The following is a 19043-nucleotide window of genomic DNA, read 5'->3' as shown; positions in this document are numbered from 1 at the left end:
CTGCTCCCGGCGCGGTCCCTGCTTCTCCCAGCGCTGAATCTTCTTCCTGTATTGAGCGGTCAGTTACCGCTTATTTTCAGTCATGAATATGCGGCTCCACCTCCATGGGAGGTGGAGCTGCATATTCATGACTAATGAGCGGTACCATGTGACTGCTCAATACAGGAAGAAGATGCAGCGCAGGAAAGTATCACTAGACAGCCCCTGCTCCCCCTCCCGACCCCCGGGTATGACTCGAATATAAGCCAAGAGGGGGACTTCACCCTAAAAAAAGGCTGAAAATCTCGGTGTGTATATATATATATATATATATATATATATATATATATATATATATATATATATATATATATATATCGGTATATACGGTAATTCCACATGTGTTAATTCATAGTCTTGATGCCTTCAGTGTGAATGTACAATTTCCACACTCATGAAAATACAGAATAATCTTTAAATGAGGTGTTAAACTTTTAACACACACACACACACACACACACACACACACACACACACACACACACACACACACACACACACACACACACACACACACACACACACACACACACACCTCGTCTGTGCAATAGAAAAAAGATATAATGTTAAAAATAAAATATAAAACCTTGATATTCTCACCTTCTGGTGTCCCTCACAGCCTTCCCGATGCTCCTGTTCCCAGTAATGCCTTGCGAAATGACCATACGACGTAGCAGTCTCGCGAGGCAGCTACGTCATCACAGGTCATTCTCGCAATGCATTACTGGGAACAGGAGCATCGGGAAGGCTGTGAGGGACGTCAGAAGGTGAGAATATCAAGGTTTTATATTTTATTTTTAACGTTATATCTTTTTACTATTGATGCTGCATAGGCAGCATCAATAGTTTAATAAATTTTTTTTTAAAAAAGCGCAAGCGAGAGAATTTCCCTGTCCGGAAATTCTTCCAGGCATGCTTAGTTTCATAAGATGGAACCAGTCGCTGGATTCCTACTTTAGACGCAGCGACGGATCCTGCATCCATAGGCTTCCATTACAGCCAATGACGGACGGTGAAGGTTTCGTCGCTGTGCAATTTTCTGACGTGCACAAAAAAAAGTTGCTCTGTGCGTTGTCTCCGACCGACGGACAGCGTTTTTTGTTTTTTTTAACAACGGATCCAGTGCACGACGATGAAACAGAAGGCCATCCGACACTAATTCAAGTTTATGAAAGAGAGAAAAAAAAACCACACACACGGATCCAGCAGAAACATTTGCTGGATCCTTTTTTTTCCTCTCCCACAAAACGACGCATTGTGACGGAAAAAGAAAGACGGAAGTGTGAAAGAGACCTAACAAACATGTGCAGTTGTAGCTCTGCTCATAGAGCAGTCAGATCCGCAGTACTGCCCTCCCCAAACACCGGCTGCCTGGGAGACTGAAGCAGAAATAGTGTTAAGGCCCCTTCACATTAAGCGACGCTGCAGCGATACTGACAACGATCCGGATCGCTGCAGCGTCGCTGTTTGGTCGCTGGAGAGCTGTCACACAGACCGCTCTCCAGCGACCAACGATGCTGGTAACCAGGGTAAACATCGGGTAACTAAGCGCAGGGCCGCACTTAGTAACCCGATGTTTACCCTGGTTACCATCCTAAAAGTAAAAAAAACAAACACTACATACTTACCTACCGCTGTCTGTCCCCGGCGCTGCGCTCTGCTTCTCTGCTCTCCTCCTGTACTGTCTGTGTGAGCACAGCGGCCGGAAAGCAGAGCGGTGACGTCACCGCTCTGCTTTCTGGCTGACCGACGCTCACAGCCAGTACAAGAGGAGCGCAGAGAAGCAGAGCGCCGGGGACAGACCTGTTGGAAGTGGTGATCCTACAAGTCACAATCAACCCTTTTAGGGTATGTGCACACATATTCTTGGCCACTGCGGATTTTTCTGCAGCAGATTTGATAAATCTGCAGAGCAAAAACACTGTTTTTGCTGCAGATTTATTGCTGTTTTACAACTGCGGTTTTCCATAGGGGCAGCTGTAACCCCGCTGTGGAATCTGCAGAAAGTGACATGCTGCGGAATGTAAACTGCTGCGTTTCCACACGTTTTTCTGCAGCATGTGCACAGCGTTTTTGGTTTCCCATAGGTTTACATGGAACTGTAAACTCATGGGAAACTGCTGCGGAAACGCTGCAGATCCGCAGCAAAATCCGCATTGTGTGCACATACCCTAACAAGTCTTGTAATACGACTTAGGATAAAAGCCAAATCAGCATCTCAATTCGCAGACACGGTGTTTCGGGCTGTTGGCCCTTGCCACTACAAAGCATGAGAACCAATTTGGCTAGGTGAGAGGCTCTTGAATGAGGTCTAAGGGGTAAGGTTTCCATGGACAGTTTCTGGAAGACCATAACCAAGCTTGTCACTCCTCTTTAAAAAAAAAAAAAAAAAAAAATTCTTTGATGCTGTGGAGGAATCCTTTAACCACACCCATTATAACCTATGCTACTGTGCACACCATACGGAGAAATGTCAAATTTGTACCGGCAGTACGGATGACAAGGGCCAATACAAGAAAATACAGAATTTAGGTGTGTCCAAACTTTTGGTGTGTATGTATGTAGATAGATATATTATATATCTATCTAGATAATATATCTATCTAGATAATATATCTATCTAGATAATATATCTATCTAGATAATATATCTATCTAGATAATATATCTATCTAGATAATATATCTATCTAGATAATATATCTATCTAGATAATATATCTATCTAGATAATATATCTATCTAGATAATATATCTATCTAGATAATATATCTATCTAGATAATATATCTATCTAGATAATATATCTATCTAGATAATATATCTATCTAGATAATATATCTATCTAGATAATATATCTATCTAGATAATATATCTATCTAGATAATATATCTATCTAGATAATATATCTATCTAGATAATATATCTATCTAGATAATATATCTATCTAGATAATATATCTATCTAGATAATATATCTATCTAGATAATATATCTATCTAGATAATATATCTATCTAGATAATATATCTATCTAGATAATATATCTATCTAGATAATATATCTATCTAGATAATATATCTATCTAGATAATATATCTATCTAGATATATGTATGTGTATATGTTACGATTTTTTTTGAGCACATGGATCCATTGTATGTCCATATGTCGGTTTTGCAAGCCTGCGAGGAAAATCTCGCAGTACGGATTACATACGGAGGATGCCATGCGCAAAATACGCTGACACACCCTGCCTACGGAGGAGATACGGACCACTATTTTGGGGACTTTTCAGCGTATTACGGACCGTATTGTCTAACGCCGAATGTGACGCTGGCCTTAAGGTGATGGGCCTATTTAAAGTGTGTTTTGGGCACGCTTAAAACTTGTCAATTTATCGGATTGTCCAGGGTAGTTCATCTTGGGCCCCTTTCACACATCAGTTTTTTGCCGTCAGTCACAATCCGTTGGTTTGACGGATCTGTCAGATTGTGAAAAACTAATGCGACTGATTCGTTTATTCGAATCCGGCTAAAGTCAGAGCATGCTCCAGTGTATAAAAAAAAAATAAAAAAAAAAAAAATCTGCCGCCGGATTGTCAGTTGACGGAACTGGCGCCATAGGCTTCCAAAAGAGAAAACGATTCTTCGACATGCACAAAAACGTCACTTTGTCGTCTCCGGCCGCCAGACAAACCATATTCGCCGGATCCGGTGAACAACGGATGAAACGTGAGGCAATCTGTCGCTAATTCAAGTCTATGAGGAAAAAACGCCGGAATTGTGGGTTGTTGTGTTTTTTTTTTTTTTTTTTTTTTTTGTTTTTTTTTTTGTCCCCCCCCCAAATTCAATGGATTGCAACTCATGGCAAAAAACTGTGTGAAAGGGGCCTTAGAGAACTGGTGCAGCATGACAAGTCCTGGAGTAGGAGTTTCAAATCATAGATGTTGGTCTAAGCTCATTAGTGCAGCAAAGGGCGCAGACAGATTAGGAAAGATGTAGGATAGTGCAGAACTTTGGAGGGCTTTGTAGCTGAGAAGTTTATATTGTACTCTGTAGTGAATGGACAGCTGGTGCAATGGCTGGCACAGGCTGGAGGTATCAGTATAGCAGCTGAACAGAAATGAGCCTAGTTGCTGCATGTAGATTAGAGATGGGAAAACATAAGAGGAAGATCATTTATTACAGTAGTCCAGATGAGAATTAATATGAATAAATTTTTGCAGAATAAAGGTTAAGATGACGTTAAATTCTAGAAATGGTTTTGAGGTGCAGATAAGAGCAATAGTGTTATCCTTGCATGCTTGGGTGTTATCAGAGAATCTTGGGTGTCCTCGTTTAATATATTCCCAGCTGCTGCATGTTCTGTGGCGGTAGACCTCACGCTCGCTCATCACTATCCAACTGATTGGATACAGGGAGTTAAGTAAAGTTCTAAGTCAAATAAAACCCCAAGACAGCAAATGTACTGATTGGGAGCGATGTTGGGGCAATATCAAGTGTAAGTAGATTAGTAGCAGGATGACACACAAGGAGTTAACTTTTTAACAGCTTCTGTTTCAAAAATAGGGATGATATCATGTAGAAGACAGCGGGCGATCACTTGTATTTTGTAGTAATGGTGATTTCAGGAGAAGATGGTGTAGTTGGGTGTCCTCAACATATAGATGTACAAACAGCAGCAGATTTGGTTTTCAGTACCAATAGGGGCAGTATATAGAGAAGGCACCCCAACAAAGAAAAGCCAGCAAATAATTCAGAAAAGGGGGTGTGGGGCATCAGCGAGGTAGGAGGAAAACCAAGCGTGGTGATCCAGTGTTAAATTCTGCAGAGATCCCGGAGTAGTGACCACTTTTGTAATTTGCTGTTGGTACGGTAAATCCTTAGACTTCAGGCTAGTTTGTGTAGTGTAAAGAGTAGACCTAAAAAATAACAATTTTAGTCTAAACATAACAGAAAATTGACTGTTGGGGAAAAGAGTGAAACAGGGAGGAGGACAGGGGATCCTAGTTAATGATAAACTTACCTGGAGCAGCCAGTGCCAGGCAGCAGCTGCCAAGGCAAACAGGATCATGGGGTGCATTAAAAGAGGTCTGGATACACATGATGAGAGCATTATACTGCCTCTGTACAAATCCCTAGTTAGACCGCACATGGAGTACTGTGTCCAGTTTTGGGCACCGGTGCTCAGGAAGGATATAATGGAACTAGAGAGAGTACAAAGGAGGGCAACAAAATTAATAAAGGGGATGGGAGAACTACAATACCCAGATAGATTAGCGAAATTAGGATTATTTAGTCTAGAAAAAAGACGACTGAGGGGCGATCTAATAACCATGTATAAGTATATAAGGGGACAATACAAATATCTCGCTGAGGATCTGTTTATACCAAGGAAGGTGACGGGCACAAGGGGGCATTCTTTGCGTCTGGAGGAGAGAAGGTTTTTCCACCAACATAGAAGAGGATTCTTTACTGTTAGGGCAGTGAGAATCTGGAATTGCTTGCCTGAGGAGGTGGTGATGGCGAACTCAGTCGAGGGGTTCAAGAGAGGCCTGGATGTCTTCCTGGAGCAGAACAATATTGTATCATACAATTATTAGGTTCTGTAGAAGGACGTAGATCTGGGTATTTATTATGATGGAATATAGGCTGAACTGGATGGACAAATGTCTTTTTTCGGCCTTACTAACTATGTTACTATGTTACTATGTTACTATTATTTCAGTTAATCGGAGCATATACTTGTTTCTCTTCTCCCTCAGATACCAGAAAGCAGCTGAGGAAGCCAACCAGGATAAGAAGAAAACTGTAAGTAACCTTCTGTCCGTGCATATTAGCAGGTGTGCTACTGATCTGTCATGGATCCATTCTTACAGCTTGTGACTCCTGCCACTGAAACAACTCTGCACTTGAGATTGAGGACTATGGCCTTTCCACCTTGTGAATCAAATTCCATCTTTTTTTTTTTTTTTTTTTTATTTACTTACTTTACAGCCATCCACATGTAAATTATAATATGCATCATTTTCTGGAAAGACACTCGCTCTTGAGTCACAAAGGATCACGAATGCCTTTAGAGGGAACCTGTCATCTGATTCCTGCAGCCCAAGCATGTGCATGCAGTCTGGCAGCACCTTTGTGGCCAGCTATGTGTTTCTATGAAAATCGTTGTCATTTCAGAGAGCATGGCTAGAATATCTATCCGGAGAAAAGACTAGTCTGTCTTTCCCAGCGCCACTGCAGGTGATCGACAGATCTCTCATAGCGAGAATTTGTCAAATGCCCCTTGTGGCGCTGGATCTTCTAACCATATATTCTCTGAAACATCAGTGTAAAAAAAGAAAAAAAATGCATAGCTGTAATCAAGCAGCCATGCTCTGGGTAATGCAGCTTGAATCAGATGAATCAGTTCCCTTTAAAGGTGACGCTGCCATCCTTTCTATAAACTTTATCATACTATCAGATCAACCTTCACTTCTTGGCGCTGACCTGCAATTCCAAACGCAGCCCATGGTTGGGTGTATACCAAGGTCAGAAGTATTTATTTTATGTTTTAGGATCACTTTTGGCCTATTATTGTCAACGACTACACAAAGTATTTAGACTGAAATAGTTCAGTGGAAAAGCTGTAAACATTCCAATTAATGTCCATAGGCTTCATTAGCCCTTTGTGCAGGTGTATTGGAAGAATGTAATAGACAATATTTTATATAGCACTGTTCAGAGACTATTGGTACTCTGAGTATTGAATGAAAAATGTAAAAGTATCTGCTGGAGACCTCCATTTAATTTATCAAACTGCATCTATAAACCTGATGTCAATACAGGATAAGTAAAGATGCCCATACTCGATAGCTGTGCCATGCTCAAGCACCATGAGCTCTTAGGTGTGTGGCCAACAGAATGAACAGAATAATAGATCAGGCATGTTGCAATTCATCATGTCTGGCTTTCTTTCTTCCCATCATCTACTGACCGCTACTCCCGTACTTATTAAACCAATTTAACACATCAGTTTTTTAGAACTGAGCACAGATCTCCTGAACAGACTCCTACATATGAGGCCATCTGGACTGGCCACTAAGTACAAGTGCGTGGTGCACCCTTGGTGTGGCCAGACACTGAAGTGCACCTGCCCACCTATCTCCAATCATAACCACACACACTCACACTCAATCAGGGGCTTATCTACAGCATTCTGTATCCTGAAAGATGAGAAAGAGGTTAGATGACTCACCCAGGTGTGGTCCTGGTACAATGCTGTCGTGGTCCGGGACCTCCCATCTTCTTACAGTGACGTCCTCTTCTTGCATTCACACTCCGCCGCAGCATAAAGACAAGAGGACGTCATCGTCAGAAGATGGGAGGCCCCAGACCGGACCGCGACTCCCATCGGACGGGACCGCACCTGGATGAGTATAATCTAACATTGTTTTTCTTATCTATCAGGTTACATCGGGGGCTTATCTACAGCATTACAGAATGCTGAAGATAAGCCCCTGATGCTGGTGGGCTTAGCTCACTTTCGATTTTGGTGGTGACAGGTTCCCTTTTAAATGGAAGGTGCCGTGATATTAATTTTTGCATTAATAATTATTGATTTATATAATCAATAATTTTTAATACAAAACTAAATGAACTACTTTCATAGCTTTTTATTAGCTTTTACTTTTGCCACTGGAGGCTGTCATTTTCGTTAGTGGCGGCGTAAGTGTCTGGGTACGACACTTGCACACCTCACTTATGGCAGCCATGGGCATGAGAGGCTGCATTCGGACACCAACTGCATCTTACATTGAGGCCACTCCTTCTGCCTCTTACCTGTGGCCCGGGCATGCCCTGCCCCTCATGGACCATCACACTGCACTCCTGAAATACTGTGCTGCTGTCTCCCTTCTCCCTCCACCATATATCTCCCAGAATCCTTGCTGCCTGGCATCTTCTGTCTACTTGTCAGTATAACTTCGCAGTCACCAACAAATCGGCTGCCTCTTTCACACTTCAGTCTTTTGGCGTCAGTTTGAATCTGCCGTTTTCTTTAAATAGCGGATCCGCCATTGTTTTTTTTTTTTTTTTTTTTTTTGGCGGATCTGCTATTTTCCTATAGACTTGCATTAGCGACGGATTGTGGCGGATGGTCGTCCGTTCCATCCGCCATGTGACGGATCCGTCGAGATTTGGCGGACGTCATCTAGACATAAAGGCACGGATGATTGACCTCGTGGAGACCAAAACATCCAACACCGCGGAGACACCATCACGTGTTTCTCAACGGAGTGATCCAGAACACTGCCCCCAAAAATGCAAATGCATGTTTCCTACTCCACACTGATGAGGGGCAAAAACCCCGAAACAGCTGTCTGTGGATGGATACCATGCTTGGCATAGGTGGTTTTCCTTTATTGGATGCTTCCCTTCCCTTGGTTGTTCCTTCCCGGGGAAAGGCCTGGCTATTGACTGCCTGTGTTGAGAAACACGTCATCTAGACATAGACTGACATTGTAACGTTTTTTGTCTCCGCCAAAATGGTGGTTCTCGACGGATCCGTCGCGTCAGCCATTCCATAGAATGGGCGACGGATCCGTCGCGACCGTCATTTTGGCGGATCAGTCGCCCCAATCCGCTTTTTCAATTGCGCATGCTCCAAAAAAGATACTTTTCCCAGACAACCCCTAAGTAACGGATCCGTCAAAACGGATCCGTTAGAACAGTTTTCTTAACAATTGTGACGGATCCGTCGATCCGTCACTATGTCAGAGCAGACTGACGCCAAACAACTGAAGTGTGAAAGAAGCCTTAGCAAACACCTAGAAGGGGAGGAGATGAATAACATCACACACGTGTGAGCAGACTTGGCCCATAATTACTGCAGTGCGTTAATGTGACCTAGTTGTACACTAGGTTTTTGTCAAATTTCAGTAGCTGCTCCCCCTAGTGGAAATGCCATACCTCTTAAAATTATTTTTCATATTTTACTAAACTATAAACAAATGATGTGTGTATGTACACACACACACACACACACACACACACACACACACACACACACACACACACACACACACACACACACACACACACACACATTGTGTGTATATATCTATCTCATTAATTTCTTCCCAATTGCAGAAGAACTTTTTTTTTTTTTTTTTTTTTTTGCTGGCACCTTCCATTTAAATCTTTGGCCACACCAAGGGTGTACATAGCATCTGTCCTTGGTTTGGACAATTGATCTGTGCTGACAGATGCCTCTTACACTTCACTTTCCACACTCAAACCATGGATGACTGCCTTGTGATGGTTGACCGATCACACTGAAATCTGCAAGATTTACTGACTTTGTTCTTTTATATGGCTACCTTAGCTCCCTTGATTTTGGAAGCCTTAGGCAATGTGAATTAAACTGTACTAAATGTATCTTGGAACCCTTTTTTAATATTCAATTAGTTTGTCTAAGTCCTCTCTTTTCTATTAGCTTTCTAACCATTCACTGAGTATGTGTTGTCCCCCCATTCTTTATTTTTTATACAGATGTTCCCTGACCTGCCAAGGAAGTACAGTACAGACCAAAAGTTTGGACACACCTTCTCATTTAAAGATCTTGCTGTATTTTCATGACTGACAATTGTACATTCACACTGAAGGCATCAAAACTATGAATTAACACATGTGGAATTATATACTTAACAAAAATGTGTGAAACAACCGAAAATATGTTTTGTATTCTAGGTTCTTCAAAGTAGCCACCTTTTTGCTTTGATTACTGCTTTGCACACTCTTGGCATTCTCTCGATGAGCTTCAAGAGGTAGTCGCCAGGAATGGTTTTCACTTCACAGGTGTGCCCTGTCAGGTTTAATAAGTGGGATTTCGTGCCTTTATAAATGGTGTTGGGACCATCAGTTGTGTTGTGCAGATGTCTGGTGGATACACAGCTGATATTCCTACTGAATAGACTGTTAGAATTTGTATTATGGCAAGAAAAAAGCAGCTAAAGTAATGATGGCCACTCGTTTTTCTTTACATTAGAAATGAAGGTCAGTCATTCTGAAAAATTGGGCAAACTTTGAAAGTGTCCCCAAGTGCAGTGGCAAAAACCATCAAGCGCTACAAAGAAACTGGCTCACATGAGGACCGCCCCAGGAAAGGAAGACCAAGAGTCACCTCTGCTTCTGAGGATAAGTTTATCCGAGTCACCAGCCTCAGAAATCGCAGGTTAACAGCAGCTCAGATTAGAGACCAGGTCAATGGCGCACAGAGTTCTAGCAGCAGGCCTTCATGGTAAAATAGCTGCAAGGAAACCACCAGGACAGGCAACAAGCAGAAGAGACTTGTTTGGGCTAAAGAACGCATGGAATGGACATTAGACCAGTGGAAATCTGTGCTTTGGTCTGAGTCCAAATTTGAGATCTTTGGTTCCAACCACCGTGTCTTTGTGCTGTGAGGTGAACGGATGGACTCTACATGCCTGGTTCCCACCGTGAAGCATGGAGGAAGAGGTGTGATGGTGCAGGGGTGCTTTGTTGGGGATTTATTCAAAATTGAATGCATACTGAACCAGCATGGCTACCACAGCATCTTGCAGCAGCACGCTCTTCCATCCGGTTTGCGTTTAGTTGGACCATCATTTTATTTTTCAACAGGACAATGACCTCAAACACGCCTCCAGGCTGTGTAAGGGCTATTTGACCAAGAAGGAGAGTGATGGGGTGCTACACCAGATGACCTGGCCTCCAGTCACCAGACTTAAACCCAATCGAGATGGTTTGGGGTGAGCTGGACCGCAGAGTGAAGGCAAAAGGGCCAACGAGTGCTAAGCATCTCTGGGAACTCCTTCAAGATTGTTGGAAGACCATTCCCGGTGACTACCTTTTGAAGCTCATCAAGAGAATGCCAAGAGTGTGCAAAGCAGTCCTCTAAGCAAAAGGTGGCTACTTTGAAGAACCTAGAATATAAGACATAATTTCAGTTGTTTCACACTTTTTTTAAGTATATAATTCCACATGTGTTAATTCATAGTTCTGATGCCTTCAGTGTGAATGTACAATTTTCATAGTCATGAAAATACAGAAAAATCTTTAAATGAGAAGGTGTCCAAACTTTTGGTCTGTACTGTATATTGACTGCAATTGAGTCCAAACCTAGCTGTTCTATTTTAGTATCTAGTGGTGAGTGACTGTACTCGTGTGCTAAGTGCTCTTTGGCGTGATTGAAAAATGTTCGATTTCCCTGCGGCTACATGTCATGGTGCTGTCAGACACCCGCAACACATGCAGAGATTGCCTAACCGCAGCATAACATGCAGCCACAGGGACTCTTATCGTATTTTTCGAGCACTCCAGCATGCTCACGAATCACTACTTGCATCTAATGAGCGTGTGCAGAGAACATTGTGAAGTGAGGGGGAGCAGGGGACCTGTGACATCACCTATTACTGGTGGATCTTATCAGCCGAGTATAGAGGTGTAACGTGTCATTGTAAAGGTACCTTCACACATAACGATATCGTTGCTTTTTGTGACGTAGCAACGATATCGTTAAGGAAATCGTTGTGTGACAGCGACCAACGATCAGGCCCCTGCTGGGAGATCGTTGGTCGCTGAACAAAGTCCAGAACTTTATTTCGTCGCTGGATCGGCGTGTGTGACACCGATCCAGCGATGTCTTCACTGGTAACTAGGGTAAACATCGGGTAACTAAGCGCAGGGCCGCGCTTAGTAACCCATTGTTTACCCTGGTTACCAGCGTAAAAGTGAAAAAAAACAAACGCTACATACTTACCTACCGCTGTCTGTCCCCGGCGCTGTGCTCTGCACTCCTCCTGTACTGGCTGTGAGCGTCGGTCAGCCGGAAAGCAGAGCGGTGACGTCACCGCTCTGCTTTCCGGCCGCTGTGCTCAGCCAGTACAGGAGGAGTGCAGAGAAGCTGAGCGCCGGGGACAGACAGCGGTAGGTAAGTATGTAGTGTTTGTTTTTTTTACTTTTACGCTGGTAACCAGGGTAAACATCGGGTTACTAAGCGCAGCCCTGCGCTTAGTAACCCGATGTTTACCCTGGTTACCCGGGGACTTCGGGATCGTTGGTCGCTGGAGAGCTGTCTGTGTGACAGCTCTCCAGCGACCAAACAGCGACGCTGCAGCGATCCGGATCGTTGTCGGTATCGCTGCAGCGTCGCTTAGTGTGAAGGGGCCTTAATGCTGCCTGTGATAACACCAGATCCACCATTCACAATGGGCGTTATTATAGTCTAACCTACTTCTAGATACTGTATATTAGATAAAAATATAGATGAATACACTTAAGACAAAAATTTAGTGACCAGTCCCAAAATGTATTTATTTACTTTATTTATTTTTTCTTTGATTTTGTAACTTTTTGCGGCAACTGGAAATGTTTCAAAATGGCCCAGTGAGTGTGAATTTTTTTTTTTCTTTTTTTTCCACTACACATTTCGTGATGATAAATTTAGGTGAATATTTTTATAAAGGTTTTCAGAAATCTTCCAGTCTTTAGAAACTAGAAATTTTGAAACTTTGATTTATCCCTTTAATCCAGCTGGTCATACCATGCAATATACTTTAATATTTCCTTCATCTTCTTTACATCCACACCATCAGTAAATGCTTTTATTTTGTTTAGATGTTGGAAGCTTTAAAATTGTAGCAGTAATTCTTTCTCCTCCCCCCAAGGAAATTTAGAAAACACTTTTAAGAACCTATTCAGTTTAGAAGTGTCTTTGGGAACATAAGCATGTTTTTCGATTTGTATGACGCTCCCCAAATTTTAAGGAGAACATTTTATTTATTTATTTTTTAATAAAATGGTGGTGCTTCTTATCAATGCGTCTTATTGCTTACCGGGGGTGGGTGGTGGCTGCTGTGAAGTGGGGTCCCTGCTGGAGGAGGCAGGAGTAGGGTGATGTTGTAGGCTGGGATGAAGGGGTGTCCGGCAGTGCCAGTAGCATAGCTACTGGGGGGGCAGCGGGGCCATCGCCCTGGGCCCCGCGCTCTGAGGGGGCCCACTCGGAGCTACGCTACTGTAACTGCCTGCGCGCGCCGATAGTTACATTCTGCGGCAGAGCAGGGAGAATCTGTCTCCCTGCTCTGCTGCTATGAGGCGGGGGGCTCCCGGTGCCGTCATCGCAAGGTCAGCTGTACCGGCATCTAGCCGATGCAGCTGACCGCGGTGATGGGAGAAGGAGCGCAGCGCTCCTTCCCTCATTATCCCCCACATAGTCTGACAGCGGGCGCGATGACGCTGACGACCGCTGTCAGGAGATGAGCGGGATTAGGGAGCACCGCTGGAACAAGGAGGAAGAAAGGTGAGTATTTATTGTTTTTGTTTTTTTTTATTTATTTATATTTTTTTTTAATGGAAGTGCTGCCTTATATACAGGATCTGCCTATGGGGGTGGTGCTGCTTTATACTACAGGATCTGCCTATGGGGGTGTGCTGCCTTATACTTAATGATCTGCCTATCCTAATGGAGGGGGGTGCTGTCTTATACTGCAGGGTATGCCTATGGTGGTGCCTCGTATTATATTGAGGACTATCTGGCACATTATACTATATGGAGGTTATCTATGGGGGCCATCATACAGTGTGGAGATTACAGTGAAGGGGCCATTATACAGTGTTGGAGCCATCAAACAGTTTGGAGGCTACTAAAGGGTCAGTATACTGTGTATAAGAGCATCATGCTGTGTATAGGGGAGCTGTACAAGGGGAGAGACTAGGGATATTATGAAATGTAAAGTGGGCACTTATTGTTATAGGGCAACTCTGGTTACTGTGACTCTTAGAGGGGCACACAGGACATTTACTTTCTAGGGGGCAAAATGTGGGCTCTGTTTTCTAGGACACTTGCACCCGGCATTACTATACAGGTCCTTCTCAAAAAATTAGCATATAGTGTTAAATTTCATTATTTACCATAATGTAATGATTACAATTAAACTTTCATATATTATAGATTCATTATCCACCAACTGAAATTTGTCAGGTCTTTTATTGTTTTAATACTGATGATTTTGGCATACAACTCCTGATAACCCAAAAAACCTGTCTCAATAAATTAGCATATCAAGAAAAGGTTCTCTAAACGACCTATTACCCTAATCTTCTGAATCAACTAATTAACTCTAAACACATGCAAAAGATACCTGAGGCTTTTATAAACTCCCTGCCTGGTTCATTACTCAAAACCCCCATCATGGGTAAGACTAGCGACCTGACAGATGTCAAGAAGGCCATCATTGACACCCTCAAGCAAGAGGGTAAGACCCAGAAAGAAATTTCTCAACAAATAGGCTGTTCCCAGAGTGCTGTATCAAGGCACCTCAATGGTAAGTCTGTTGGAAGGAAACAATGTGGCAGAAAACGCTGTACAACGAGAAGAGGAGACCGGGCCCTGAGGAAGATTGTGGAGAAGGACCGATTCCAGACCTTGGGGAACCTGAGGAAGCAGTGGACTGAGTCTGGTGTGGAAACATCCAGAGCCACCGTGCACAGGCGTGTGCAGGAAATGGGCTACAGGTGCCGCATTCCCCAGGTAAAGCCACTTTTGAGCTACAGAGAAGCAGCACTGGACTGTTGCTAAGTGGTCCCAAGTACTTTTTTCTGATGAAAGCAAATTTTGCATGTCATTCGGAAATCAAGGTGCCAGAGTCTGGAGGAAGACTGGGGAGAAGGAAATGCCAAAATGCCTGAAGTCCAGTGTCAAGTACCCACAGTCAGTGATGGTGTGGGGTGCCATGTCAGCTGCTGGTGTTGGTCCACTGTGTTTCATCAAGGGCAGGGTCAATGCAGCTAGCTATCAGGAGATTTTGGAGCACTTCATGCTTCCATCGGCTGAAATGCTTTATGGAGATGAAGATTTCATTTTTCAGCACGACCTGGCACCTGCTCACAGTGCCAAAACCACTGGTAAATGGTTTACTGACCATGGTATTACTGTGCTCAATTGGCCTGCCAACTCTCCTGACCTGAACCCCATAGAGAATCTGTGGGATATTGTGAAGAGAAAGTTGAGAGACGCAAGACCCAACACTCTGGATGAGCTTAAGGCCGCTATTGATGCATCCTGGGCCTCCATAACATCTCAGCAGTGTCACAGGCTGATTGCCTCCATGCCACGCCGCATTGAAGCAGTCATTTCTGCCAAAGGATTCCCGACCAAGTATTGAGTGCATAACTGAACATTATTATTTGTTGGTTTTTTTGTTTGTTATTAAAAAACACTTTTATTTGATTGGATGGGTGAAATATGCTAATTTATTGAGACAGGTTTTTTGGGTTATCAGGAGTTGTATGCCAAAATCATCAGTATTAAAACAATAAAAGACCTGACAAATTTCAGTTGGTGGATAATGAATCTATAATATATGAAAGTTTAATTGTAATCATTACATTATGGTAAATAATGAAATTTAACACTATATGCTAATTTTTTGAGAAGGACCTGTATTATAGAGGGGTGCTTTAGAACTTAGAGGGTACAGAGAACCACAAAGTAGGTGCAGTAATAGACACACATATGGCAGCAGCGTCTCAGTATTGGGGTATCAGGTGCAGTAATAGGGACACATACGGCAGCAGCGTCTCAGTGTTGGGGTATCAGCAGGATGAGGAGTTTGTGCAGGTTGGGAATAGATGGTGATGGGGCTGGAATGTGAGAAGTGAATCGTGTCTTTGTTGTATACTCTGCAGGTGAGTCGTTGCTGGAAGAAGTTGTCATGTCGGTCTGGGCCAGATGGAAAAGTGAACTATTCCATCAGAAATGACGTCAGCGGTAAGTCATTATCTATAACTGTGCTGTGATCTCTTAAAGGGAACCTGTCACCCCGAAAATCGCGGGTGAGGTAATCCCACCGGCATCAGGGGCTTATCTGCAGCATTCTGTAATGCTGCAGATAAGCCCCCGATGTTACCTGAAAAAGGAGAAAAAGACGTTAGATTATACTCACCCAGGGGCGGTCCCGCTGCTGGTCAGGTCGGATGGGCGTCTCCGGTCCACTGCGGCGCCTCCTATCTTCTTTCCATGACGTCCTCTTCTGATCTTCAGCCACGGCTCCGGCGCAGGCGTACTTTGCTCTGCCCTGTTGAGGGCATAGGATAGTACTGCAGTGCGCAGGCGCCGGGCCTCCGACCTTTCCGGCGCCTGCGCACTGCAGTACTATCCTCTGCCCTCAACAGGGCAGAGCAAAGTACGCCTGCGCCGGAGCCGTGGCTGAAGATCAGAAAGGAGGCGCCGCAGCGGACCGGAGACGCCCATCCGACCTGACCAGCAGTGGGACCGCCCCTGGGTGAGTATAATCGAACGTCTTTTTCTCCTTTTTCAGGTAACATCGGGGGCTTATCTGCAACATTACAGAATGCTGCAGATAAGCCCCTGATGCCGGTGGGATTACCTTACCCGCGATTTTCGGGGTGACAGGTTCCCTTTAAATGTTCTGTAGGGCTGATATTTCACTGAACATATGGCGGTATTATCCATGTAGATCTTTATGTAGAGATTCTGTTCAGTAACAGCGCGGTCATCTGTTGAGGTTCTCCTCCAGAATTAGGGCGCGTCACCCAGTTGTTACCTGGCTAGGGGCCCACTCAGAAGCTTTGCCCCGTCCCCCCCGTCCCCCCCCCCCCCCCCAACCAAAACCCTAGCTACGTTTCTGGGCATTGCTGCTGGTGTATGGCGCTGCTGCCCGGTGCTCTGTGGGTGTCTCCGGCAGTGCTGCTGTGGGTGCCCGGCTCTTCTGCCTGGTGCTCTGCTGGTGTCTCTGGTGCTGCCGGGGCTCTGCTGACATTTTGTGAAATGCCAGTCTGCAGCACAGATGAGGTATATCTGCATTGTAAGATGCATCCCCATTTCCCAATCCCCCCCCCCCTCCCCCCAAAAAAAAAATTGGGGGGGGGGAAAAAGTGCATCTTACAAAGCGAAAAAAGGGTATATTGAGAGAGGGGGGAAAAAAAGATACCATTTTAAAAACTGCACCCTTCAACATATTCCTAAATGCCATCAGGTAGTTTTTTAACCCTTCAGATATTTTTCAGGAATTAACGCAAAGTGGCATGACGGAAGAAAAATGTTTTCACCGCCTAAATATTGCTGACTTTTAAACAAGTCCGTTTAGCTGGCAGACCCGAAGGCTGTCAGGATCACACAATCATGATCTCGGGGTTAAAGAGGAAGCCCCCACACTGTTAACCATCTCAATGCTGTAGTTACTATTGACCATCTAAGGGGATTAACCCTTTCACGACATGCGCAGTAATAGTACGGCGCATGTCGTGTCTCCCCCTTTGATGTGGGCTCAGGCGGTGAGCCCACATCAGTCGCGACATGTCATCTGTTTTGTACAGCTGACATGTGCGCGCAATAGGGGCGGGTGAAATCGCTATTCACCCGCCGCTATTAACCTGTTAAATGCCGCTGTCAAATGCAGACAGCGGCATTTAACCGGCGCTTCCGGGCGGACGGAAATGTCATCGCCGACCCCCGTCACATGATCGGGGGTCGGCGATGCATCAGGAAGGTAACCATAGAGGTCCTTGAGACCTCTATGGTTACTGATGCAGGCCTGCTGTGAGCGCCCCCCTGTGGTCGGCGCTCACAGCACACCTGCATTTCTGCTACATAGCAGCGATCTGATGATCGCTGCAATGTAGCAGAGCCGATCAGGCTATGCCAGCTTCTAGCCTCCCATGGAGGCTATTGAAGCATGGCACAAGTTAAAAAAAAAAAAAAAAAAAAAAAAATGTTTTTAAAAATATGAAAAAAATATAAATCACCCCCCTTTCGCCCCATCCTAAATAAAACAATTTAAAAAAAAAAAACCTACACGTATTTGGTATCGCCACGTTCAGAATCGCCCGATCTATCAAAAAAAAAGCATAAACCTGATTGCTAAACAGCGTAGTGAGAAAAAAAATCCAAAACGCCAGAATTACGTTTTTGGTTTTTTTTGGTCGCCTCGACATTGCATTATTATTATTATTATTTTTTATTATTATTATACATTTTTATAGCGCCATTTATTCCATGGCGCTTTACATGTGAATACGGGGCAAATATAGACAAATACATTAAACATGAGCAGATAACAAGGCACACGAGTACATAAGGAGGGAGGACCCTGCCCGCGAGGGCTCACAGTCTGCAGGGGGTGGGTGAGGATACAGTAGGAGAGGGAAGAGCTGGCTGTGCGGCTGTTCAGTAGGTTGAGGATCACTGCAGGCTGTAGGCTTGTCGGAAGAGATGAGTCTTCAGGTTCTTTTTGAAGGTTTCTATGGTAGGCGCAAGTCTGATGTGTTGGGGTAGAGAGTTCCAGAGTATGGGGGAAGCACGGGAGAAGTCTTGGATGCGGTTATGGGAAGAAGAGATGAGAGGGGAGTAGAGAAGGAGGTCTTGGGAGGATCGGAGGTCGCGTGTAGGTAGGTACCGGGAGACCATGTCACAGATGTATGGAGGAGACAGGTTGTGGATGGCTTTGTATGTCAGTGTGAGGGTTTTGAACTGGAGTCTCTGGGCGATAGGAAGCCAGTGAAGGGCTTGACACAGGGGAGAGGCTGGGGAATAGCGGGGGGACAGGTGGATTAGTCGGGCAGCAGAGTGTAGGATGGATTGGAGTGGTGCCAGAGTGCTAGAGGGGAGTCCAGAGAGTAGGAGGTTGCAGTAGTCGAGGCGGGAGATGATAAGGGCATGCACTAGCGTTTTTGCAGTGTTGCGGTCAAGGAAAGCACGGATCCGGGAAATATTTTTGAGTTTGAGACGACAGGAGGAGGCAAGGGCTTGGATATGTGGCTTGAAAGAGAGGGCAGAGTCGAGGATCACCCCGAGGCACCGGGCGTGTGGGACTGGGGATAGTGAGCAGCCATTGACATTGATGGATAGGTCTGGTGGAGGGGTAGAGTGAGATGGGGGAAAGATGATGAATTCTGTTTTGTCCATGGGGGGGGGGGGGGGCGGCGACATTCTTGGCTTGGCTGAAGCCTTTTCCAACCTTTTATGGCTT

At 44.5% G+C, this 19043-nt stretch overlaps 1 protein-coding gene across 2 annotated transcripts in view; it reads left to right on the top strand.

Moving 5' to 3' along the window:
- Window positions 1-19043, top strand: part of LIMA1 (LIM domain and actin binding 1) — a 74585-nt gene that overhangs the window by 24251 nt on the left and 31291 nt on the right. For both annotated transcript variants that reach the window (XM_069758837.1, XM_069758836.1), the window contains exon 3: window positions 5799-5844. In XM_069758837.1, coding sequence (XP_069614938.1) covers window positions 5799-5844 — 46 coding nt within the window. The remainder of the gene's footprint in view (window positions 1-5798; window positions 5845-19043) is intronic.

The sequence above is a fragment of the Ranitomeya imitator genome, chromosome 3, assembly GCF_032444005.1.
Source record: "Ranitomeya imitator isolate aRanImi1 chromosome 3, aRanImi1.pri, whole genome shotgun sequence".
Classification (NCBI taxonomy): Eukaryota; Metazoa; Chordata; class Amphibia; order Anura; family Dendrobatidae; genus Ranitomeya; species Ranitomeya imitator.
The sequence above is the reverse complement of the archived record's forward strand: the minus strand, read 5'-3'. Positions and strand labels throughout refer to the sequence as shown.